This window comes from Salvelinus alpinus, chromosome 21 (genome assembly GCF_045679555.1).
Source record: "Salvelinus alpinus chromosome 21, SLU_Salpinus.1, whole genome shotgun sequence".
NCBI classification, from domain to species: Eukaryota; Metazoa; Chordata; class Actinopteri; order Salmoniformes; family Salmonidae; genus Salvelinus; species Salvelinus alpinus.
In genome coordinates, this window is record NC_092106.1 from 29057195 (window position 1) to 29083048 (window position 25854).

Here is a 25854-nt window from a genome sequence, read left to right on the forward strand (position 1 = left end):
GTGTAATGGACTAGAGGACTAGATAGAGCCTGTGTTTAGCCTCTGTCATGTCATTATGTGTAATGGACTAGAGGACTAGAGGACTAGATAGAGCCTGTGTTTAGCCTCTGTCATGTCGTTATGTGTAATGGACTAGAGGACTAGAGAACTAGATAGAGCCTGTGTTTAGCCTCTGTCATGTCGTTATGTGTAATGGACTAGAGGACTATATAACTAGATAGAGCCTGTGTTTGGCCTCTGTCATGTCATCCACCCATTGGCTCTGTAGTTGTGTTCCCAGATGGGGTCTCCCTAATGGTAGTAGCATTGACACGACACTTCTCCAGAGCTCCAGTCAGCCCAGTCTCACCAGGTGTCAGCTCTGCTGCTGGGGACGTGCTGAGGCTGCAGCCAGGGAGGGGCCCTGCAGATGTTCCACAGCTCCAACACATTTGTCTGGCCATGCTAGAGACCGGCTGCTGAACACTGTCCATGTTAGGGCGGTGGTTGGGAGTTGATACAACTGTTGTAATAGAGTTTTTTCTCTCATTTTATGAGGTACTGTAATTAGAAATGCTTTATTTATTTAAAAAATAAATAGATAAGGAGGCATAGATGACAACAACTACCAAATAAATAAATAATAATAAAAAACAAATACATTCTCCATCACATGCGTCGCTATAGGAACAGCAGAGCCCTGCCATTATTGTCCCAACCTTGATCTCTACAATGCTGCTGTTTCATTCCGCTCCGTTTTTCACTTCCATACACTCAAAGTTAATCATTTGCATGCACAGAAAGGAGAATTAGCTTAGCACAATAATCAATATTCTGTAGTCTGTAAACGGGAGCTTTTTACCTGCATTTTATTCCACATTTTCCATAGATAGTGGTATCATGATCTCCCTGAATAATACATGTCATTTTGCCGTGCTTTGTTAGATGAGACGTTCACGGCACCCGGGACACCGGCAGCCAAGGACTCATTTTCCATGTCAGTGCAAACAAAGCCGCCAGGTGTGTTTGTTGTAAGTGTCTGTGTGCGAGAGTGTTAATGTTGTATTTGTCTCCCTGTCGTTCCTGCCAGGTTGTTCTCCCTAGTCTGTATTTAGGGGGATGCTTCTGCAGGCTGGCATCATGGCGGGTGGCCTGTGAGGGGAACAGACAGTCAAAGGGAAGGGGCCAGGCAGAGGCCTCCTCCTCAGTGGGAACTAATGTGGGTGTTGGTGGCATGGCTCTGTAAAGGTCTTCATTTGTTTGTTGTTAAAGATCTAATTAGGAAGAAGAGAGGAAACAGAACGGGACGGCTAATTAGAGGGGAGCTCAGAAATCACTTTGAACCTCAAGGACACCCGGCTATTAGCGCTCACATAAAACGTTTATTAAAACCTAAGTGTGTGTGTGTATGTTTTGTTTCCTTCCTTAAATGATTAAAAACGCCTTGCTTGAGTGGGCATCCCCCTCTTCTGGAGAGATGCGGAGGAGTGGAGAGGGCCGGCGCATCCTGAACCGCTCTCTCTCTCTGTCTTCCATCTCCTCAACTTTTTAGACATCTGTCTTCGTTTGTCTCCACAAACATTCACTGCATACATGTAGGCCGACATTCACTGCATACATGTAGGCCGACATTCACTGCATACATGTAGGCCGACATTCACTGCATACATGTAGGCCGACATTCACTGCATACATGTAGGCCGACATTCACTGCATACATGTAGGCCGACATTCACTGCATACATGTAGGCCTTCATTCACTGCATACATGTAGGCCGACATTCACTGCATACATGTAGGCCGACATTCACTGCATACCTGTAGACCTTCATTCACTGCATACCTGTAGACCTTCATTCACTGCATACATGTAGGCCATCATTGTAAATAAGAATGTGCTCTTAACTGACTTGCCAAGTTAAATAAAGGTTAAATAAAACAACTTTTTTTTACATGAAGTGAAAGTATGTTTCGTTATTTTGGCCAGTCAGTAGAGTGAATGAGTACATTTGGATTTGAAAAGCAAAGGCTAGATAAGTACCGTAGGCTAAGTACAGTAATGTCAGTGTGCAAAGATAGGTTTTTATCAACACATGAGTCAGGAGACCTGTGGTCCATGTCAACACATTGTTCTGCCCCACGAGTGATGTGTTTAAGCAGCAAGGTTATTATAGTAAACTGAAACTAATATGAAAACAAATCATAAAAAGCTATTTAGTATTTACAGTGGCAATTTTAGTATGTAAATCTTGGTGGGGCAAAAAAATAAAATGTTTTAGATGCATGCCAAAAAAGCCTTTACACAACACTAAACAATTAATTAACTGCATTATAACGGTGCCAAATGGTGCCCACAAACTATTAGGGCCTACATAAAGCTGTCCCAACAGCAGAGTCCCAACAGCAGTCCCAACACCTTACCACTGCTACACCTGGCTATCAGCGGAGCCTTGTCTGGCAGCGAAACAGTCTCATTTACTGCCTTTTTAAAAAACAACGCTGATATGGCTGACTTGCTTAAACAAATGAGGTTTCTATTGACAATTGTGATGTATAAATTATGGAATAAGGGGACGACTAGCGGATAAGAGGGAATCCGTAATTTCGATTAAGACATTAATGAGCTAGCTAAGACGGACGTAGTCAATATAACTATTTGTTCAGCACTTTTGAAATGTACAGCGACAGAATTCAGAACATGGGCCGTTCTTACAGTATTCTCCCTGTACACCAAGTCAGAACCGTAAGATAAATAAAGGGAGCATATAAGCAGACAATGAAAGCTCTTACAATGTTCGATGATTACATTTTTCTAAAATAGGCTACATGTGCACAACCAAGTTAGAACAGTGGGCTAAGTTATGAGGCGAAAGGGGACCAAATTACTAGGGTGATGCACAAGTTTACTTTGTTAGCTAAGTATACATATCTCCCTGGCATATTACATCATTTATGCAACAGCATACAAGGCATTTTTGGACTCATCTTGTTGTGCTGTGCTCACTTGAACAGGAAGGTGGCGCGGCGGTCCTTCGTGGGCAAATTCTGTTGTCAAACTTTATCATCAAAGTCTGGCATTCTCTTGATTAATGGTGCTTTCAAGACAACTGGGAACTCTGGGGGGAAAAACAAGGTTGAATCATGACGTCAGTGATCTTCAGGTCGGAGCTCTAGAAAGAGGCCAAGTTCCCGACTTGGAATTCCGACTTGAATGACCGTTCAAAATGTATTTTCCCAGTTGGAGCAATTTATTTTTCTTCAGAGTTTCCAGTTGTCTTGAACTCACTGAAGTCTGAGATTTCCCAGTTTTGAGTTTCCAGTTGTTTTGAACGCGGCAGAAGTCATGCTGGATTGACAGCATGGCCAATGTCGAATGTTTATCCTTTTAAGCTTTGAAAAGAGACCCTTAAAACCAGATTTGGACCACACATCCACTCCACTGAATAGCAGGCTAGTGATTGCTTTGCAATGCTTGCAGTTAGCCACTGATTCCTTCTAAACCACTCATTGTTGAATTTGTGATTTCCAACTTGTTGTGTAATGTTTATGTCCAATGGCCGATGAGCACCGATACATTTTATCTATAATCTCTCTTCATAATATCTCTTCATATGACAAGGATTGAAAAGGATTTGCCATAGATTGTCAACTTGATTCATGATGATGACTGCTAGATTTTTAAGTATGATGCTGACATGATCAGTCCAATCAAAGCTACGGTAGATATAACGTGATTAGACGTCATTTTATCTGTGACCAATGACCTTGAGCCTTCTTGGATGGGCACTTCTAATGTAACTATGGCAGCATCCATGGGGCTTGAATTTTCAAGCTCTCCCTGTAGATTTTGCAGTGACGTAGTGTCCCCATGAGTAACAGAACACTGCGCCAATTACGGCGCAACTAGAGAACATTACCAGCTCCTACTCTCTGTATTTTCCGCTGGCTGCCCCACCACCACAGAAAGCACTGAGCTAGGCTGAAACACCTACATTTTGGAGCTGCCTTACTCAAGAAAGCAAAAAAGATACCATGCAGCTTTATTTACTCAATAAATGTGTTTTTACATTGTTTGCAAACTGATATGTGACACAAACTAATGCCAAAATAACATGCAAAACAGGAAAAAAATAACAAATAAACAGGTGGGGCTCAAAACAGGCTCTGTCCCATCTGCTCTGAATGATGGGTCGCCACTGACAACACAAATCCACCTGCCCTGAATGACAGGTCGCCACTGGCAACAAATCAAATCAAATGTTATTTGTCACAGGTTTAGACCTTACAGTGAAATGCTTACTTACAAGCCCTTAACCAACAATGCAGTTTTAAGAAACAATAAGTGTTAAGAAAGTATTTTCTAAGTAAACTGAAGTAAACAATAAATACATAAAAATGTAATTAAATACATACATTTTTTTAAAATAAAATAGAAAAATAACAAATATTTAAAGAGCAACAATTAAATAACAATAACAAGGCTATATACAGGGGGTGTGCAAAGCTGTAATCAAGGCAAAGGGTTGCTACTTTGAAGAATATCAAATATAAAATATATTTTGATTTGATTTTTGGTTACTACATGATTCCATATGTGGAGTTTGAGTTTTAATAAATTCTAAGCTTTGGCCAACAATCTAGTGGGCTTTTCAAGTACTAAATGGCAGGTAAATGCTGCTAGTTGATGGCAATGTTTAAATAATCCTAGCTTGTGCATCACTATCACCAGCTGTCACTAGCTAACAAAATCAGCTAGGTAGCTAACTTGATTCTCCTTACATACTAAAGTTAAAAAGTATTGTATTGGTGTAAACATGGGCGAGAGAGAGTTTCCTTACACCGTATTTTTTTGTACCAGTCTCTGTACTATTCCTTTTAAATCCAAGTCACATTGAGATTTACTTCATAATTTAAACCTAACCTAATCTAATGACTGACACAAGACCTTTGCCATGTTTAGTTGCCAAACAGTCTCGAACGTTGCAGATAGAAATGCCATGAATAGAGCTGATGTGATTCCTTATTCTACATGTCAAAGAGGCATGTTTGTTCTACATAGGCTATTTCTATCTGAACATTCCAAAACGTTGCGTCTGGCTAAACACGCCCCTGATGTATACCCTATGAAAGTGACACATCATTTTTTGAAACAAAATAATATAAAAACGAAATATAAATATTTTTATACAACTATAACTGAATAGAAACTAGCAAATCAGGTCTGAAAACTAACTGAAACTAAACAAAACGAATATAAAAACACAAAAGCATAATATTCTTTAAGTACAATCCATTTACACAGATAATGCAGCTCTCTGTGAGTGTGCTGAGTGTCAACGGTACGGAGCTGTGGGGACATAAGCTTTATAGTTAACAAATGCCGTGTGTCTGTTTCTCCTCTCCACCACATCAGTAGTCCAGTACATTGTGGAATCTTGCCCGTGTCGGATCTAAAATGAATGAGGAATTGCTGTTCTAATCTTATTGATTTATGAGCAGAAGCCCAAACATGAATAATAGATTTTCCTTAATCATTCTCCCGCTTATTTTAGGAGAATCTCATTTTGGTTATTTTTCACTCTTGAGCTCTTAGTGTGTGTATTTCACACAGTTATTATGTGTGTGTGTTTTGAAGCGAGCAAGTGAAGATTACATGAACTGACCTGTTGTAAATTCTGCTAAAGATTTTCTTTGACCATAATTTTTTAGCCTGAGTCCACATCAGCTACACTAGTGTTAGGGAGCAGGGCTGGTGTGTGTGTAACGTAGTGGCCCTGTACCCAGTCTCTCATACCACATTACACACACACACACTGCCAGTGGGGCAGCTGGGGGGTGGTGGGCGGTGGGGGGAAGCAGGAAGAAAACAAGTCATGGATGTTTGCTGTAGTTTGCCTTCCTCTTTACCACAATGCCATGCAGAAAAACAACAACAACATAGCAATAACATAAATACTTTAAAAAGCCATTACGTTACTATAGTACTGTGTAAAATGTTTCCACGATGATGGACATGCGTCCCATCCCGCCCCCCTCCCTCCCTCCCTCCCTATACTATACTCCTATCTCTCAGGGTTCCCAGATTATGGGTTCTATTCCGGGGCCGGGCCCAGTGACCTGCGGGGGCCGCCCTGCTCCTTTGCCGACTTTGGCTCCCTGGGGCCCCATGCTGCTCAGATGCTACAGCACAGTGAGCATCATGCCACCTCCGCCTGCAACTCCCCCCTCCAGCACCACCTGCAGCACAGCCCGGACCCCTTTAAGAGCCCAGGTGTGTACCCCGCTAACGTCTCCTTCAATCCTTCAATCAGTCAATGATGCCATTCAGATTCAGATTCATGAACTCTAGTTAGGAATTATCAGAAGGTGTGTGCGTGTGCGTGTGCGTGTGTGTGTGTGTGTGTGTGTGTATGAAAGTGAGAGTGAGAATGTAAAAGAGAGAGTGTAAAAGAGAGAGTGAGAATGTAAGAGAGAGTGTAAAAGAGAGAGTGAGAATGTAAAAGAGAGAGTGTGAGAGAGAGAGCGAGAGAGTGTAAAAGAGAGAGAATGTGAGAGTGTAAAAGAGAGTGTGAGAGAGAGAGAATGTGAGAGAGAGAACGTAAAAGAGTGTGAGAGAGAGCAAAAGAGTGTGAGAGTGAGTGAGAGAGAGAGTGAGAATGTAAAAGAGAGAGAGCGAGAGTGTGTAAAAGAGTGTGAGAGTGTAAAAGAGAGAGTGAGTGAGAGTGTAAAAGAGTGTGAGAGTGTAAAAAATGAGTGTAAAAGAGAGCGTGAGGGTGTGAGAGTGTAAAAGAGAGAGAAAGAGCGAGAGTGTAATACAGAGTGTTAAAGAGTAAGAGATTTAAGCAAGTAAAAGAGAGAGAGAGAGTGTGTAAAAGAGAGAGAGATTAAGCAAGTAAAAGAGAGAGAGAGAGTGTGTAAAAGAGAGTGATGAAGAGAGAAAATAAAGGTGTTTATAGAGACAGAGAGGGAAACAATAACTATCAGAGGAAGGTGATGCACTGTGTACTGTAGCGTAACACCCCTGGCGGGTTGCCTGCTATACCCTGCATGCCTCTCATAACACTGATTTTGGAAATGACTTCAGAATATGTTTAGTTTAATATGTATGTATACATGGCTGATGGCTGTGTGTTGACTGACTGAAAGACCAACACCCCGTTCCTATTTCACACAGTGATGGTGACCTAATGTACTGTAGGCATACATGTATACCTATTTCCCATTTTCAGTTCAGCATACATTACAGTAGTGTCATTGTTAGTACCGGTTTTTGTTTAAGATGTAGCAAGGTCATTATTATTTATTCTTATCGCACTCTTCAAATATTGATCTCCATCCCTTGCTTACCCACAATGCATCTTGTTTGTTGGTACAGTGCATCACTTTTTCATATAAGGTGATGAACCATAATTTATATGTATTTAGACTGCTCATTTAGGTGAGAGAGAGAACTTGATGAGGAATTTGTCATACAGAACGAGTGACCACCAATTGAGCTCCCAATGCTTGTATTTGAGTATAGTGAATATCATCATGAATAAGTTGAGTAAAAGTTCTGTGGCAAATTATTCCTGTTGGCTTGACATTATCTTTCGAGATAATGTTTTGTTGCTGGAATGTAATGTATTTTATGAGGGAAGAAGGAACAAAGAATTGAATGGGTTACTGTTATCATAGTTCATGCACAGCCAGTCTGAATGATATAGTCTTCAGAAAGACACACCATACTCTTCTTTTTCCAGTTCTTTTGTTGGTCCCTTAAAGCCATATTTTCTTTGATAAATCTAGACTGGAGCAGAAAGCCCCTTACATTTTATTGCAATGAGATTCTTTTTAAATCACCTATAGTGTTCTAACCCCACAACTGTGCTCCAATGAGCGTAAATCATGTGTAGTTATTAGTGGGGCTGACAGTGGGGTTTAAATACCGTAAATCCTGTTCAACATGGGAACGGCCAGGGGGATGTGCAATTCAGCAAAGTCTAGCAATTATGAGGAATCTAGCCTGCTGTATAAACAGAGATAGAGTGGGTAATTGGTTAAAACAGCCATGTTAGGACTGGGTCACTCTGATAAGAACAGTGCAGCCAGTCAGGAACATTGCTTGATACTAAGCAGCAGTGTCACTCTGAGAAGTTGTTTATTTCTCCCTCACAATGAGGCTACTCTAACTTTGTCATTTAATTATTTAATCCGCTCTTATTAGAGGGAGAAGGAAATATTTGATGTGGTGTGTGTCGGGGTGTGTGTGTGTGTGTATATATGCGTTTTCTGCTCCCAAACAGGGATATCCATAGATAATATTGTGTTTTTTTTATCATACGACACTTGTTAGAGAGCACAGTTACACCTTACAACATCTTTCACAATCCAATCATCTATGGTGACCATGGAGGTGTATCTGTATAGCGTAGCCCACTTAGTTTATACTGACATTTCATTTTGACACGTATTACAATGTGTGGCTAAATCCTCCTCCATTCTCATCTAGACTGTCTCCTTTCTTGAGCTGGTTTTAATAACCCTTACCCTCACGAGTCTTCAGATCCAGCGCATTAATAGACCTCCCTTTCAATCCACATCCGCACCAAGCAAAAGCTTCCAGCTGCAGTGGAAAGACTGATTTAATATTCCTTTATTAATAGGAGTGTCACTGAGTGGCGCTCGGAGAGAAAAATGAGCAGACCTCGCCATGGGGGCCCAAGGTTCCCCAGATTTTTTTATTTTAATATCTGCTCTTGTTTTTATTTATTTTAATTTGTCTTTTCAACACACTAAAACAGAGGGTCACCTGGTACTGAGCTGACAGCAGCAATGGCTCAAATGGTCTAGACAACAATTAGAGCAATTTAAGCCAACCCCATGGTTCCTCTACTTCCCCTTTTCTTTTTTATTTCCTGCTCTCTCATTTCTTAATTGCCATTGTTATTGGTCTGGGATTTCTCCCCGGCGTCGTGTTCTACTTTTCAAAAGATTCTGTCTAGCTCTCTTTGCCCCTCTCGCTTTATAGCCGTAGTTTTCCTCACATACACTGCCAAGGTCATCTAGATTGGCTGTTCAGACTTTCGTCAGTTGGTTATAGTGGCTGTCTATCTTCCCTGCCCGTCATACATTAAACACACGCACACTCTCTCTTCTCTCTATCTTCTCTCGCTCTTTCTCTCTCTCTCTCTCTCTCTCTCTCTCTCTCTCTCTCTCTCTCTCTCTCTCTCTCTCTCTCTCTCTCTCTCTCGCTCGCTTCTCTCTCACTCTCTCTCTTTTCTCTTGCCTCTTCTCTCTCGCTCTCTTCTCTCTCGCTCTCTTTCTCTCTCTATTCTCTCTCTCGCTCTCTTTTCTCTCTCGCTCTCTTTTCTCTCTCGCTCTCTTTTCTCTATCGCTCTCTTCTCTCTCTATTTTCTCTCTTCTCTCTCTCTCTATTTTCTCTCTCCTCTCTTCTCTCGCTCTCTTCTCTCGCTCTCTTCTCTCTCCCTCTCTCTCTCTATTTTCTCTCTTCTCTCTCTATTTTCTTTCTCCTTTCTCTTCTCGCTCTCTTCTCTCTCGCTCTCTTCTCACTCTCTTCTCTCTCTATATATATTTTCTCTCTTCTCTCTCTCTTTCTCTATTTTCTCGCTCGCTCTCTTCTCTCACTCGCTCTCTTCTCTCGCTCTTTTCTCCCTCTCGCTCTCTCTTCTCTCTCGCTCTCTTCTCTCTCTCTCTCGCTCTCTTCTCCCTCTCTCTCTTCTCTCTCTCTCTCGCTCTCTTCTCTCTCTCTCTTTCTTCTCTCTCACTCTCTTCTCTCTCTCGCTCTCTTTTCTCTCGCCTCTCTCCTATTTTCTCTCTCTCGCTCTCTTCTCTCTCTCTCGCTCCCTTCTCTCTCTCTCTCGCTCTCCTCTTTCTCTCTCTCTCTCTCTCTCTTTCTCTCTGGATGAGCTCTGATATGCAGAGGGCAGGTGGTGGGCTCCATTTCTCTGCTCTTTAATGTGCTCTCTCTCGCTCTATGTGGAAGGGCCGGCTGGGCTTGGTGGGAGGCTGCTGTGGAAATGTGACTCAATGATGCAGTCTTTTAGCAGGCATTACCCAGGACACCCTGTGTAATTTCCTGGCTGTCAGGCACCAGCTAGGCCTGATACCCCTGGCACTAAGGGAAAGATAATCACCATCATATATTTAAAGGAGGAGAGAGAGAGGGCCTCTCCTAGCGACAGGTGTTGATTAGATAGGGGGTGTTGTGCCCAAATCCCCGCAGCAATTTATTGTATGAAAGTGGGATTCATGAACTGGCAGTCATATTTGACGCTGGCGGACGCACGACGCAGCGCGAGACGGAGAGATGTAAAAAAAGTGATAAGGAGAGGGAGGCAGCTCACTTTTCCTCTGCCACGTTTTTACCTCCTATAGGATCTTGAGATGAGCTCCTTCAGCTGCTGTGTAGAGAGATAGCCTTCATATCTTCCCTTTATAGAACAGCTCTCGCACTGTCTTAACGCTACGCTGTTTTGTAGTTTGCATGGAATATGAATGCTTAGAGTACGTACAAGTAGAAAACTGGTCATGCATGAGCATCCTGAATTACATCTTCTTTTAAAACCGTGTTTAGTTGGAGCTGGTCAGATGGCTTGTAGAATATGTATACATTTTGCATATGTATAGTACCAGTCAAAAGTTTAGACACACCTACTCATTCAAGGGTTCTTCTTTATTTGTACTATTTTCTTTATTGTAGAATAATAGTGAAGACTTCAAAACTATGAAATAACACATATGGAATCATGTAGTAACCAAAAAGTGTTAAACAAATCAAAACATATTTTAGATTTGAGATTGTTCAAAGTAGCCACCCTTTGCCTTGATGCTGAGCACTTTATGCTGAGCACTTGTTGGCTGCTTTTCCTTCACTCTGCAGTCCAACTCATCCCAAACCATCTCAATTGGGTTGAGGTCAGGTGATTGTGGAGGCTAGGTCAGACATGGGCAAACTACGGCCCGCGGGCCACATACGGCCCGTTAGGCTTTTTAATCCGGCCCGCCGAACTTGTCCAAATTATAGTAAAAACCTCCTTTTTTTCCCCTTTCCCTGCAATGCCCACGTTTCCCCAATAGATGGCGCACTCAAAACACATTGACCGTTGTTGGAGTGGCGCGTATTTCTCTTTATTTCACTTTAATTTTCACTTCGTTTCACGTCACCATTAAGCGAGAATTGCCACAACAAAACTAACTCCAGACTTTGATGCACTGGCAAAAAAGGGAGACCAACAACACTGTTCCCACTGAAATGGTGAGTTTTTCTGCTGTGTTATGAAAAAATGCATATGGAAAGTTTGGAAGTGCGTCTTTTAATTAAGAGCAATGCGCATTTACGCACAGCAGCGGTACAGTAGCTTTATTAACACGCCGTACATCGCTCTTAATTTAAATTTAAATTTTCAGCTGCAGGTAGGATATTTAATACAGCCTATGTCTGTGTGCTTGGCAACGATACACGTGTACTGTTTGCGCGTGAAGGCGAGGGCGTCCGTGGCGAGTTTGTAGAGCGCGCGGTCAGGACAATCCATCCATGATTTTGCGGAGTTTAACACAAGTAGATATTATTGAGCTTGAGTATTTCGTTGTGTAATAATATGTTTTGAATGTTGAAAGTGATTCCATTTTTCAATAAATGTTGATTTCTTTAACTTTGCACCTTCGATTGAAACTTATTAAAAACAGACGCAATCTTGATAAATCACAGTGCGTATGTTATTTTAATCTATTTACATTTCCTCATCCCGGTATCTGCGAAATAGTATGTAAATGCCATATCTTGCATATTCCTTGAGACAAATTTATTAACTGATAAGGGCTATTTTTCACATTTGAAAGACAGTTAATAAATTGGGTTGTAGTGTTCTTACTGTGCTATGAGGTTTGCACACACTACATTTAATGCTTTAGTATATCCGGCCCAAACACTCCCTCCAAATGCTCCTGGCCCGGCCCCTCTGTCAAATTTTAGAACCCATTGTGGCCCGCGAGTCAAAAAGTTTGCCCACCCCTGGGCTAGGTCATCTGATGCAGCACTCCATCACTCTCCTTCTTGGTAAAATAGCCCTTACACAGCCTGGAGGTGTGTTGGGTCATTGTCCTGTTGAAAAACAAATATAGTCCCTCTAAGCGCAAATCAGATGGGATGGCATATCGCTGCAGAATGCTGTGGTAGCCATGCTGGTTAAGTATGCCTTGAATTCTAAATAAATCACTGACAGTGTCACCAGCAAAGCACCCCCACATCGTCACACCTCCTCCTCCATGCTTCACGGTGGGAACCACACATATGTAGATCATCTGTTCACCTACTCTGCGTCTCACAAAGACACGGCTGTTGGAACCAAAAATGTCACATTTGGACTCAGACCAAAGGACAGATTTTCACCTGTCTAATGTTCATTGCTTGTGTTTCTTGGCCCAAGCAAGTCTCTTCTTATTATTGGTGTCCTTTAGTAGTGGTTTCTTTGCAGCAATTCGACCACAAAGGCCTGATTCACGCGGTCTCCTCTGAACAGTTCATGTTGAGATGGTTCTGTTACTTGAAATCTGTGAAGCATTTATTTGGGTTGCAATTTCTGAGGCTGGTAACTAATGAACTTATCCTCTGCAGCAGAGGTGACTGGGTCTCCCTTTCCTGTGGCGGTCCTCATGAGAACCAGTTTCATCATAGCGCTTGATGGTTTTTGCGACTGCACTTGAAGAAACTTTTGAAGAAAGTTCTTGAAATGTTCCGTGTTGACTGACCTTCACGTCTTAAAGTAATGATGGATTGTAATTTATTTTGTTGCTTATTTGAGCTGTTCTTGCCATAAAATGAACTTGGTCTTTTACTAAATAGGGCTATCTTCTGTATACCACCCCTACCTTGTCACAACACAACTGATTGGCTCAAACACATTAAGAAGGAAAGAATTTCCACAAATTAACTTTTAACAAGACACACCTGTTAATTGAAATGCATTACAGGTGACTAGCTCATGAGGCTGGTTGAGAGAATGCCAAGAGTGTGCAAAGCTGGCATCAAGGCGAAGGGTGGCTACTTTGAAGAATCTCAAATATAAAATATTATTTGATTTGTTTAACACTTTTTTGGTTACTACATGATTGCATATGTGTTATTTCATTCTACAATGCAGAACATAGTACAAATGAAGAAAAACCCTTGAATGAGTAGGTGTGTTCAAAATTTGACTGGTACTGTATATGTTTATACCAGGCTCCTCATACAAACATCACATTTAAACATTATTAATACATTTCTGCTTGCGTTACATTCAATTTCAACTGGGGAACAAAGCATTGAGCCTAATTAATGTATACGTAAACTATAAACACTCTTCCTTCTTCCTCTCTGACGTTATCATTTCCTGTTTGACTGTAGTGTATTGAGATTTGTGTTTTTCAGCCCAGTATTTTTATTTTATTTATTTTACTGTGCATGGAAAAGGCTATACGGACACTCCTGACCTGCAAACTGATATTTAATTTCAGAATTGGTTAACGTTTGGTTAAAGGGAAAATCCCCCCAAAATAATAATAATAATAAAATAATTTGGTGTTTTGCATCATCATGATAATGTGTCTAGTGACTCTTTGCTTCTTGAAAGTCCAATATCTTTAAAACTTGACTGTTGACATGCAAAACATTTTGGGACTGTATCAATATTGGACTAATGAAAAAAATACAAAAGTTGTTTTTCCGTTTAAGGTAAGGGTCAGGTTAGTAGTTTTGCAGGTCACCAGTGTCCTTATAGTCTCTCCCACTATGCATGCCAGGCCTCAGCTTCAAACTTAGCTTTTATCCATCTCTGCACACCACCAGTCCTAAATAGCTACGTTGATCACCCCAATTTTGGCGCCCCCGCTTCCCCCCCTCCGTCAGGCACCAACCAGGCCAGGCCCGGAGCCTTCCCCGGCACCAACAGTCCCGGGCCCGTGGCTGACCTCTATGGCACTCCCAGCCAGGACTCCGGTGTGGGCAACTACATTAGTGCTGCTAGCCCACAGCCTGGCTCTGGCTTCGGCCACAGCATTGCTGTAAGTATAGCTTACTCCAGCAACTCGTCCACCTCGTCCAATACCGCCTTCACCTTCTTTGTGCTGTCAACCATATTCCTTGTTCATTCTCTCAGCCCATTTCAACTCATCGTCAGGATATTTCATCAGTCTGAAGGATATGGTTTCTATCCACAAAAGAGATAGGTATGCTTATTATGCTACAGATGTCTTGTGCGCTCTTCCATTTGTTATGCTAAATGTATAATATATATCAGACGAGAGCTGTAGATTAAGTAGTGCTTACTGTATGTGAACGTGATGGCGTCATGTAAACATTCATCAGATTACAATCTCTGTGAATCAAAGTTCTACTGGTCACTCTCTACCACTTTAGTCAAACAATAATGCAGGCATAATCAGTGTGTTCAGTGTCACTGTGCCAGAGTTTAGGCCTATTAAAGCTTTACAATGCATATGTGCCTGCAATGCAGTGAGAATGTTTGCCATCTAAACATCAAATAAGGCACAAGTGCTAGACAGATGCTCAGGCGCGTGGTTGGGTCTGTGTGATTGTGTACATTACCAACATTTTGTCCTCATTCACACATTTCATTTTTTCTGTCAGCTGCAGTAACGTTAAAACAAACTGTGAACTTGTACGGCCTGTTATCACCTCTCTGATGTGTCAGTGTACTTCTGTTCATGCGCCAGCCAGAAGGTCAAAAAATCCTGCAATTAGTTATTTTGTTTCACCTTTTCAGTGGTGGTGACTCCTGATTTGAGTAGACTCACACCAGACGAATTCCAGGGCTAGCCTTTGAAAGGGTCCTCATTCAAAGTGAATTATGTAAATCAATACAACAATAATAACCCCTTGTGCGTTAAACCGCTGTCGTGAGAATATTTTCTCCATGTCCTTTGAAGACACTGACATTCATTATCCCTGTTGGATGCTTCAGTCTGGAACCTTTGATGAGGGTATTGATGGATTTTAGCCAGCTTAGGAAAAAGCACGGAGAAAAATCTGCTCCAACTAAAATGGATGAGTAACTAAAAGCGTTGTACTCTGCCACACCAATAATTAATACAGTTCTCCCTGTTTGAACTCCTGTCCAAAATGCAACATCAAGGTGTGCTGAAAACTGAATAAGGCTTTTTGTGTGTTTGGCCCACTGAACCCCTTGTCTTCCGGTGCATTCCTAGCATGTTAAAGGAACCATGTCGGCACATAAAGCACCTGTCACGGCCGTTGCTGGAAGAAGACCAAGGTGCAGCGTGGTTGGCGTACATTTTCCTTCTTATTTCAAAATGTCGCCAACAAAACAATAAACGAAAAACAACCGTGAAGCTTACAGGGCATTAGTGGCACAAACAAAGTTAACTACCCACAACCAAACGATAGACAGCTGTCCCTGATTGAGAACCATACCCGGCCAAAACATAGAACCACAAAATCATAGAAAACAAAACATAGAATGCCCACACCAAATCACACCCTAACCAAACCAAATAGAGACATAAAAAGGTTCTCTAAGGTCAGGGCATGACAGCACCACTCTGGAAACAGAGAGGGCTTTCATTAGATTAGCTAACTGCTGAACCATCATTTAGAATCGGAATGGAATGTCACCTTCCACTTGACTTTGAGAGACAGTTTCAACCTCAATAAGTGAAATGTAGGTTGAAGATCTTGTCTATATTTCAGAAATGACAGGCACCGTTGGCACTCAAAATCCCTAGTCAGAAATATTTCATGCTGTTGCTATATATGGCTATCCCAACCTACATAGAATGAAGTAGCTGATATTTTTCTCTTCAAGCTCAGTTCTTATGATTGTCTTATGTAGCGGCACATATTTTCTTTTTTGGACATTGGCTGTTGAAGTTCACAGTTTCAGCTACATTATGGGTTGGGTTGGGTGACACATTCGCTTTGGAGGAGTACTTCCGTTTCCATTCTTCCATCCTTGATATAATTGTTGAAGTTATTTTTGCATGTGTTGTGATTCTGCTGGTGATTCATATTTTTTGTGGTTGCATGAATGTGATTACATTAGAGTTCTACTGATCCATGCTTTCTTAACAAAACCTTGTTCACACAATACATACACAGTACACTTAGACATCTGAAGTTAACAACATTAGTCTCCTGCTTTAGCCAGCATTAGCCCCTTATTGTCGAGCAAGTTATCCAAATCTCTATAATGGATCCTCATTGGTGGTGAATGCAGTAAATGGCTATAATGGATCCTCATTGGTGGTGAATGCAGTAAATGGCTATAATGGATCCTTATTGTTGGTGAATTCAGTAAGTGTGATTCCAATTACTACTGCTGTCCATTGCTGCAGAATTCAATTGGTTTTAATCACTGCTACTTATCAAATAAAAATACATTCTTAGTATGTACCCCAGCGGTACCGTCCTCTTCGGTGTCCATGTCCACGACTCTTTAGAAATAGTTTGATTTAATTTATGCGGCCTATAAAGAGAGCTCTGCTCTAGGACACAGACAGGTTGGCAGCACCACAATGGGACTGCCAGAGACCCACCTCTGTGTGGCCATTTTCCACATTCAAAATTAAAGAACCAAATTGGGGCCTAAATGCTGTTCCGATGGCTAAAACGAACTTGACTTGAGGAAATGAACGAGATACATTTCCATTCATGCTGGCAGCACATCCTATGAATAAAATATACTCACCAGTAATAGGTTTCTTTTTTGCCTTTTTCCCTGAAATGCATACTGACACAGGTACTAACTGTACACTTTTAGGGGCCGTTGATTGCAACCGCTTTTACAAATGGATACCATTGAAACCTAACAGGTGGTTGGTTGCCATCTCATTTGAGGTATTATTATGTCATTTATATAATGTTTTAGTCTTTTTCCTATGATATTTTCTTTCCCTTTCTGTCTGTTTCAGATCCTCCCCCTCAAAAAACAAGAAAATACTTTTTACAGGGTTTCTACACATTACTTACATGTCTGCATTCTTATTTTGTGTATTTCGATTTGTATATTGAAACCCTTTAAAAAGTGAACGTTTGTCATTTTCCATTGTGAAACCACCCTGAGATGGTGAAATGCACATTTCTAACTTGTAACGACCCGACACTATTTCCCCCATTATTGTCACTTCGTTACCCTGTTTCTAGAAGACTAAGCATGCATTCTGTTAAAATAAAATATGATAGTATATTCTGCAAAGGAAAGGTGTTCTGGGTTTATGCAAACTCTGCTGTTGCTTTCCTCACTGTTGCTTTCTCTTGTGTTACCGATTTAATGTAGCTAGCTTTTCACTGGAATTCAGCAATCAACCAAGAGTCATAACCAAGTCATATATTGTGCGGTGGGTTGGCCTTGGCTATTCAGGGAACAGACTCCAGTTTCTTGTGGTCCTGTATGGCTCAGTTGGTAGAGCATGGCACTTGCACTGCCGGGGTTGTGGGTTCAATTCCCGAGGCCACCCATAAGTAAAATGTATGCATGACTGTAAGTCACTTTGGATAAAAGTGTCTGCTAAATGGCATGTTATTATATATATTATTTGACGTATATATATACGTATTATATATATTATTTGACGTGCTACTATATGGACACTGGTCTGGAGCTTGAATTGAGAGTGAAGCGGAGCTGGATCTGTGCAGTTGTTCACCTTTGGGTCATTTCCTCCTCTGGAGACCACACCTCTACACCGCAGTTTATTGAGTAACTTTATGAAAACAAACCTCCAAACATAACTGTCTGACTGTTTATAAGCCATTTAGAAGCCACATCAGCGAACATGTGTGTGTATAAAGTGCATTTGTGAGCAGTTTGAGTACAGTATGAGAGTGGCAAGTGGAGTGTGAGTGTGCTTGCGTGTTTGTACTCTGAGAGTGTGTGTATGTCTCTACAGTGAGAATCTTTGCCTTAGGGCAGTGTTAGTCACTGCAGCTACCCAGCAGCAACAGTCCAGTATACCACTTCAAGTTTCATTCTTAAGCAGTCAGCTTTGTGTGGAGTTTGATCAACCCAGACAGAGACACCCCAGTCCAGCTCTCCTCTTGAGTCTTATTCATAAAACTCTCCATTGGACAGATGTGTCAGACTGGTGGGAGTGACTGCATGGTGGGAGTGACTGCATGGTGGGAGTGACTGCATGGTGTCACCGCTGATTTAGTGTAGCACCCTGTGTCTTATCGTGTGTTGCTGTGAAATGGAATGACGACGCAGATGTAGTTATCAGCTTCTCTAGTTTTCACTGTATGTATTTCTGTCTGAAATAGATCACCATGGGTCTGGGAGATGTACATTTTGTACAACAATTAGCATTTGTTGTTGAAATTCACTGCTAGTGTATAAACACTGAGCAAAAATATAAATACAACATGTAAAGTTGTGCAGAGGAGTATTTATGTATGTAATGAAGCCCTGTTGTCGGGAAAAACTAATGTTCTGGGTCTGGCTCCCCAGTGGGTCAGCCTGGCTCCCAAATGGGTGGACCTATGCCCTCCCAGGCCCACGAATGGACCTTCCCAGTCATGTGAAATCCATAGATTAGGGCATAATGAAATTATTTCAATTGATTGATATCCTTATATGAACTGTAACTCAGGAGAATCTTTGAAATTGTTGCATGTTGCGTTTATATTTTTGTTCAGTATAAAAACACAGGGCCAGACAGCACAGTGGAAGCCATCAGAGAAGGCAACAGAGTAAAGTGCAGTTTTCTGTAAACCTGCTTTAAAAAAACAAACCCCTCATCTAATTGGTAGCTGGGTGGTACTGCTTGTCTCTGTGCATGCTGTATGTACTGTAGATAACATGGGAGTGATGTCCTGTCCATGCCTGCTGCCCCTCTTCCATAAAACTCTGTGTCGTGTGGTAGCAGGGATACTACTGTACTCTATGTTGTGTCTGGGCTGGTGTCTCACTGCCGTGAACATCCTAGCCTGGAATCCTTTCTTGAAGTGAAGCAATAGTGAAACAGAATAATTTTGTTTGTATTCCAGGCTAGTGCCATCCATCTTTCTGGCAGTGAAAATGTTCCCATGGGATGTAGCACTTGTTCTGCTCTCTCTCCCCAGCAGGGGCTGGGTTTGAGATGATTCAGTTTGGACCATCTGCTGCTTCAACCAATTCAAACCTCTAAAATTGGTGCTACCATCAATCAAATGTTTCAGAATCAAGAGAAAATGTAAAACGAATAGATATAATGGCACAGAAGAAAATATTGGCATTTGAGGGAAAGGCTATCAGACATGACATACTGTATCAGTGTTACAGACAAGGGGGAGCTTTTGGTTTTAACTATTGGTTTGAATGTCTCTGTTTCCCATTCCAGCAGAGTATTTCAGGAGGCCCGGGGAAGACCGGGCGGAGTTTTTAACTGGCTATGTGAACAGGTGATGCCATCCAACGCCAAGCACTACAGCATCAACCCACAGGAGGAGAGTGGAGGTGGCACCACGTGAAGAAGAACTGAAGAAAATGTCAAAATCATCTCAGAAAAATAAACTACAATCTGCTGTACTATAATCCAAACCTGGCGTTCACATCCTTAATATCCAACTGTAACCTAGTACCTTTGTGTAGGATTTAGGTGTTTTTTTGTCCTTTAAATGTTCCTTATTTTAAATCTGTTTAGTTTATGTTCATTATTTTCTTTGTAGTCTTCAAATTAATAAGGGAAGATTAATTCTAATTTTAATTTACTCCAATATTTTTGATCCTCTCTGAAATTAGTAACTATTTATGTAAACTGGCTTATTTCATTTTTTTGTTTTTGATTGCTATGTTGCTATGTTTGTTTGCTTTTATGAAAAAATGCAGGTGTCAGTTTGCACATACAAGAAAACTGACATGAACTGATGAGGCCTGAAGAAAGGCGGTGTTAATTCAATTTAAAAAGAGTAACTAATAAATCTTAGTAGCTTTTTTTTGTTTATTTTAATGTTGTTAATTACCTATTTTGGGCAATAAGAGGACTACAATATTTTCACAGTCCTTTTTTACAAATGTTTTTGTTGTCAGGAAAAAATAACCTTTCCTTTTAATACTTTGTGAATTCAGATTTTAAGAAAAATATAACTGTAAATATTATTCAAGTCACTGCATATAATCGTTTCAGAGAGAACCATATTTTTGTGATGGTTCATCATAAAAGGCTGTAATGTGCAAGAGCGCAACTGTCAAAGACGAGGACATTTAATGCTCTTAAGTCGTATCATAATCCATTTGTAGCACAAAATGCCATGATAACCCCACTCGATCCTACAAGAACACTGTTGGCTTGCTCTGTAAATACTGTTGTCTTTCTGACTGTGCTAATGTCATACCAGCATACTGTTCTGTCTTCTACATAGTGAGCTCAAAAGTGCACAGCTTCTAAAAGATGACACAAGGTTAACACTGGACAATGCTACACAATGTCTCTCAAAGAGGACACCGGCTCAACTTCTTCTAGACTCTCGCAAGTGAAAGGCTACTGTATCTGTGACTGAAGTCAATACTATATAAAAAAAAAAGAACATGATACAAATCCAAAGCACACTTTTACTTTGTATTAGTTTGAAAATACCAGATGTTGAATACTAGTGTCCAGATACATTTCATACCAATCTGCAAGTGTTGTTTCATTTTGTTATGATTATCTTCAGTTTTAGTTTTTCTTATTAATGCTGTTTATTCATTTTGAACAGAGCGCCTGCTTTCAATGTGACAGGCAATATTTCAAGTCAGATATATTTTACATACATTTATTGGGATGTTTTCTTGAACTGATTAGGAAGGCAAAACATCGATCATTACCTCAGTCCTGTGAGTTTTATCTTAGACGAGATGACAAATTCATTTATTTTAAATTTAAACCGATTGAAATTATGAATGGATTATGAGAAAAGTTGTTGCACTGTGACAAAGAAGGAAAGTGACCATATTCTATTTGCACATTTTAAGTGTTGGATATTTAAAATGGTCTTAATCAGATGATATACGAAGGAATGTTTTTTAAGAATAACTTTTTATTCCCATTAGAGATTAGGCATCTTGACTGTTGCAATTGGAAAAAGTTGTTTTGCCCAAAGGGCATTTATTTAACAAAAAATAAATATGTATAATCCATAGATTGGAGCATTTCGGCCTAGCCAAGTAACTGTAGTCACCACGTTCATTTCCTGTAGGGACTGGTTTGTTGAGATTGAGAAATGTTCATTTCCTGTAGGGACTGATTTGTTGAGATTGAGAAATGTTCATTTCCTGTAGGGACTGATTTGTTGAGATTGAGAAATGTTCATTTCCTGTAGGGACTGGTTTGTTGAGATTGAGAAATGTTCATTTCCTGTAGGGACTGGTTTGTTGAGATTGAGAAATGTTCATTTCCTGTAGGGACTGGTTTGTTGAGATTGAGAAATGTTCATTTCCTGTAGGGACTGGTTTGTTGAGATTGAGAAATTTTCATTTCCTGTAGGGACTGGTTTGTTGAGATTGAGAAATGTTCATTTCCTGTAGGGACTGGTTTGTTGAGATTGAGAAATGTTCATTTCCTGTAGGGACTGGTTTGTTGAGATTGAGAAATGTTCATTTCCTGTAGGGACTGGTTTGTTGAGATTGAGAAATGTTCATTTCCTGTAGGGACTGGTTTGTTGAGATTGAGAAATGTTCATTTCCTGTAGGGACTGGTTTGTTGAGATTGAGAAATGTTCATTTCCTGTAGGTACTGGTTTGTTGAGATTGAGAAATGTTCATTTCCTGTAGGGACTGGTATGTTGAGATTGAGAAATGGTTCCTCTGAAGCAGAATGCTGGATTATTTTAAAATATAATGGTGACTTGTTTAAGTAATAATCAAATTAAAATAAACATGTATGTTACGAATTCAAAAAAAGAGAAAAAAGTATGTTCCCTTGAATGATTTAAATTTTTAATCAGAAGGATTTGTATCAATATTTTTGTGGTTGTTAATGATTATATTAATAATAATTATTATACTAACAATATTAGAATGTACTGTACATCCATCCGATTCTTTCTCCATTCCCTGTCACCTTATACAGTAATCTTATGTTGATCATCAATGTATTTCAGTAATGTGTGAAAAAAAGAAAACTGCAATGACCTTGTAACAGAGTGCCGTCTTTGATGCCAGTGTAGTGGCTATACACTTATTTGTTGATCTCTCTATCTTCCTCTTTGTCTCCCACTCCTTCTCTGACTCCCTCTCCCTCTCCTAGTATTAGTGGTAGTTGTTATGTAGTTAAGATGTAGATGTAGCTATTAGGAGATGTAGGACCAGTAAGGATAGAGCTTTCTCTTCTTAATTACCATAGTTATATTTTTAAAAAAGCTGACATTCGTTTCAATACCATTTGTCTATTTTCAGTTTTACAGATCTCACATGGTTTCAACTAACCAAAGCAATCATTGAGGACATTTAAATCAGACATTTCTGTAAGACCGAATCGTAAACAAGGCATTGATCCCCACACTTGAATGTTTAAAAAGGGGTGTGCCATACTACCTTAAAAGCTAATGCTAGATATACAAACCAGTGTTGTTATTATTTCACAAGAGGGACAGACACAAGCTATGATTATGAATATAATGGATTTTATTACATTAATGGAGAAATCATATATTTTTTAGAAAGTTCTAACGGACTAATGATAATAATGGTAACAATAGCGGCTATTATAGATATAATTATTTTAAACTCGTTTTGATGTTTGTACTATTAAACAATATCCCAGTGGCCTCTGGCACTACTATTTTTGGATACAGTTGTATTTCATTTTAGGTGTCTACTTAATTAATTATTAATATTTATTAATTAATATTATATTTTGAGTTCATTATCAACATTTGAGAATTTAGTGAATTATTTTTGTACTCTCGAACCATTGGAACCAGCTTTTTACTTTAATCAAAGCCAGGGTATCATGAAACATTTACATTGTAGATTCATTCAAGTGCTTAGTCTTTATTTAAAGTCTTCACATTCAAAGATGGTAGCCTACTTGTTAGTATAGACATTTGCACTGTGCAATAACTTAATCTTTAAGACCCTCCTGCTAAAGGAAAACAAGACAGTGCAAAGCTATTGATGAGTTGTTATATGAAGGGCTTATTGAAATGATACCTATAGGACATGTTTAATTTTAAGCAAATCCTAGAACCACAGAGTTGAGGTAGGATAGGATGTATGCATCATTCTCATGAAGACTGAGCCAAAATGTGGCACATGTCGGAACCTGTTGGTAAAGGGGACATTATGGCAGCAGTATGTACCCACTGAGAGCAAGTGATGTTTGTACTATGTAAGGCTCTGTTATACATTGAAAGATGCCATTTCTGTTTTAAATGTCCCTCTACCAATATCACTATACCTGATTTACTATTTGATTAGAGTAAAAGTTGGCTGGCTATCCATTCAAAATATTTCATAGCATCTATATTAGTTGATTTAAAAAAAAAAAAAAAAAAAAAAAGTGATTTCATAGCTTGGATTTTAAGGTAGCATGGCTCTGTAGTTGCTGTACTTTTCTTTCACATGGACAGCAGTTTACAGCTGATGAATGTTACACATCTTGCTAGACTACTTAATCATTGGATAATTGTTGGTAAAAAAAAAATTAAAGAGAAAAAAAGACCTGGAAGGTGTTGGATGATATATTGGGAACGTACTGCCGTAACCATTTAAACTTGAATCTTGAGGCAAGTGCTAGGCAATGGCCAAACAATTATCCCATCACTGAATTAACAGACACAATGCACACATACCTACTGTAATAACAGGTATATAATGTATATACATGTTAGTTAAAGATATATTATTGCGCATGTCTATTTGTTGAGGCTGAACCCTCATTTCAGATTAAATTAACTCCTTGCTGTCTGAAATGTTTACGTAGGCAGCACTGTTTGTATTATGTTTGTGTCACGCTTAACATTATGTTTACCAATGATGCAACATGGCTGGACTGGAAAACATGAAATGAAGAAGCTGTAACGATACTTTAGGGTAAAGCATACAATACAATTATTTAAAATGGGAAATTGTCGGTTAGTGAGTACCATGGCATGGGCCACTGCTAGAGCAGAGAGAGAGAGAATGTGTGTGTGTGTGTGTGTGTGGGTGTGTGTGTGTGTGTGTGGGTGGGTACAGGGGGTTTAGGGAAGCGGTACAGTCATTAGAAGTCCTGTGCGTCTTTGTGAACATTCGTCCTACAGTACATTTGACCTTACCTTAGCAGAGTCTTTTCTTCTCTCATGCTCCCTCTTGGGTTCGACCTCTGATTGCCTTGCCCATTCCTAACACTTGCCCATGTTTTAATGTTAACAGACTTTTTACCGCGAGAGCTGACTGATAGGACTGAATTCTGAAAGCATCTTTCAGGTCTTCTTGTATGGCTTGCTCAAGCCCTGTTGTAAAATAAACTGAAGTGGATGGGGGTCTCTCACATCTCAGATGTGGAAAGTAATTTTATATTTGTATTTTCAAATAATGATAATAATAAAAATGTTTGTGAAAGGTTTCCATCCTCTACTGTGGTCCAGAAATCGATGTGTTTGTCTGGAAAAAAAATAAAATAAACTGTTTTGAACCATTTCACTCATTGTTTTTATTTTAAATGGAATATTGTTTAAAGTTGAATTGGTGTGGGATTAAACCTTTTGAGTTATATTTGCAAAATAATGTATGCCAGAAGATGCAACAAAATTAAAATGCACAAAGCTGAATATAATGGCCTATAGTGTGTGTATTGTTATTCTGTGGAACACTTCCATTCCCATCCCCAAAAGTCAGAGATGTTCACGGAAGAAATTATACAATTATTCGTTTTTTGGATCACATGCCATTTGAATCATCATCACCATACAAAGGAAAATATGATTTACCATTACCAGATAATGATTATACTGTATGTTAAAATCTGAAACAAAATTAGCATTGACATGACATCAAGCAGAAGCACTGTCTTCAGAGGATATGAAAAAGGAGATACATAAATGATTCTAAGGCTGAAACCGATATAGAGTGGTTAAAGGTGTAAAATAACAGTGTACGTACAGTGCCTTGCAAAAGTATTCATCCCCTTGGCGTTTTTCCTATTATGTTGCATTCCAACCTGTAATTTAAATTGATTTTTATTTGGATTTCAAAATAGTCCGAATTGGTTTAGTGAAATGAAGAAAAAAAAACGTATAAAAAAAAAAATCTACAAACGGAAAAGTGGTGCGTGCATATGTATTCACCCCCTTTGCTATGAAGCTCCTAAATAAGATCTGGTGCAACCAATTACCTTCAGAAGTCACACAATTAGTTAAATAAAGTCCACCTGTGTGCAATCTAAGTGTCACATGATCTCAGTATATATACACCTGTTCCGAAAGGCCCCAGAGTCTGCAACACCACTAAGCAAGGGGCACCACCAAGCAAGCGGCACCATGAAGACCAAGGAGCTCTCCAAACAGGTCAGAGACAAAGTTGTGGAGAAGTACAGATCAGGGTTGGGTTATAAAAAAATATCAGAAACTTTGAACATCTCACGGAGCACCAGTAAATCCATTATTAAAAATGGAAAGAATATGGCACCACAACAAACCTGCCAAGAGAGGGCCACCCACCAAAACTCACGGACCAGGCAAGGAGAGCATTAATCAGAGAGGCAACAAAGAGACCAAAGATAACCCTGAAGGAGCTGCAAAGCTCCACAGCAGAGATTGGAGTATCTGTCCATAGAACCACTTTAAGCCGTACGCTCCACAGAGCTGGGCTTTACGGAAGAGTGGCCAGAAATAAAGCAATTTCTTAAAGAAAAAAAAGAAGCAAACACGTTTGGTGTTCGCCAAAAGGCATGTGGGAGACTCCCCAAACATATGGAAGA

General features: G+C 39.9%; 1 protein-coding gene across 11 annotated transcripts in view; it reads left to right on the top strand.

The window, feature by feature from the left end:
* Positions 1-24575, top strand: part of LOC139548194 (RNA-binding protein Musashi homolog 2-like) — a 456658-nt gene extending 432083 nt beyond the window's left edge. For 4 of the 11 annotated variants that reach the window (XM_071357680.1, XM_071357682.1, XM_071357688.1 and 1 more), the window contains 3 exons: positions 6053-6250; positions 13868-14022; positions 19315-24575. In XM_071357680.1, the coding sequence (XP_071213781.1) occupies positions 6053-6250; positions 13868-14022; positions 19315-19359 (398 nt within the window). In that variant the 3' untranslated portion in view covers positions 19360-24575. Of the gene's footprint in view, positions 1-6052; positions 6251-13867; positions 14023-16757; positions 16835-19314 lie in introns of all 11 variants that reach the window. The other 7 variants (XM_071357681.1, XM_071357683.1, XM_071357691.1 and 4 more) reach the window with 5 other exon arrangements.
* The last annotated feature ends 1279 nt before the right edge of the window (positions 24576-25854 follow it).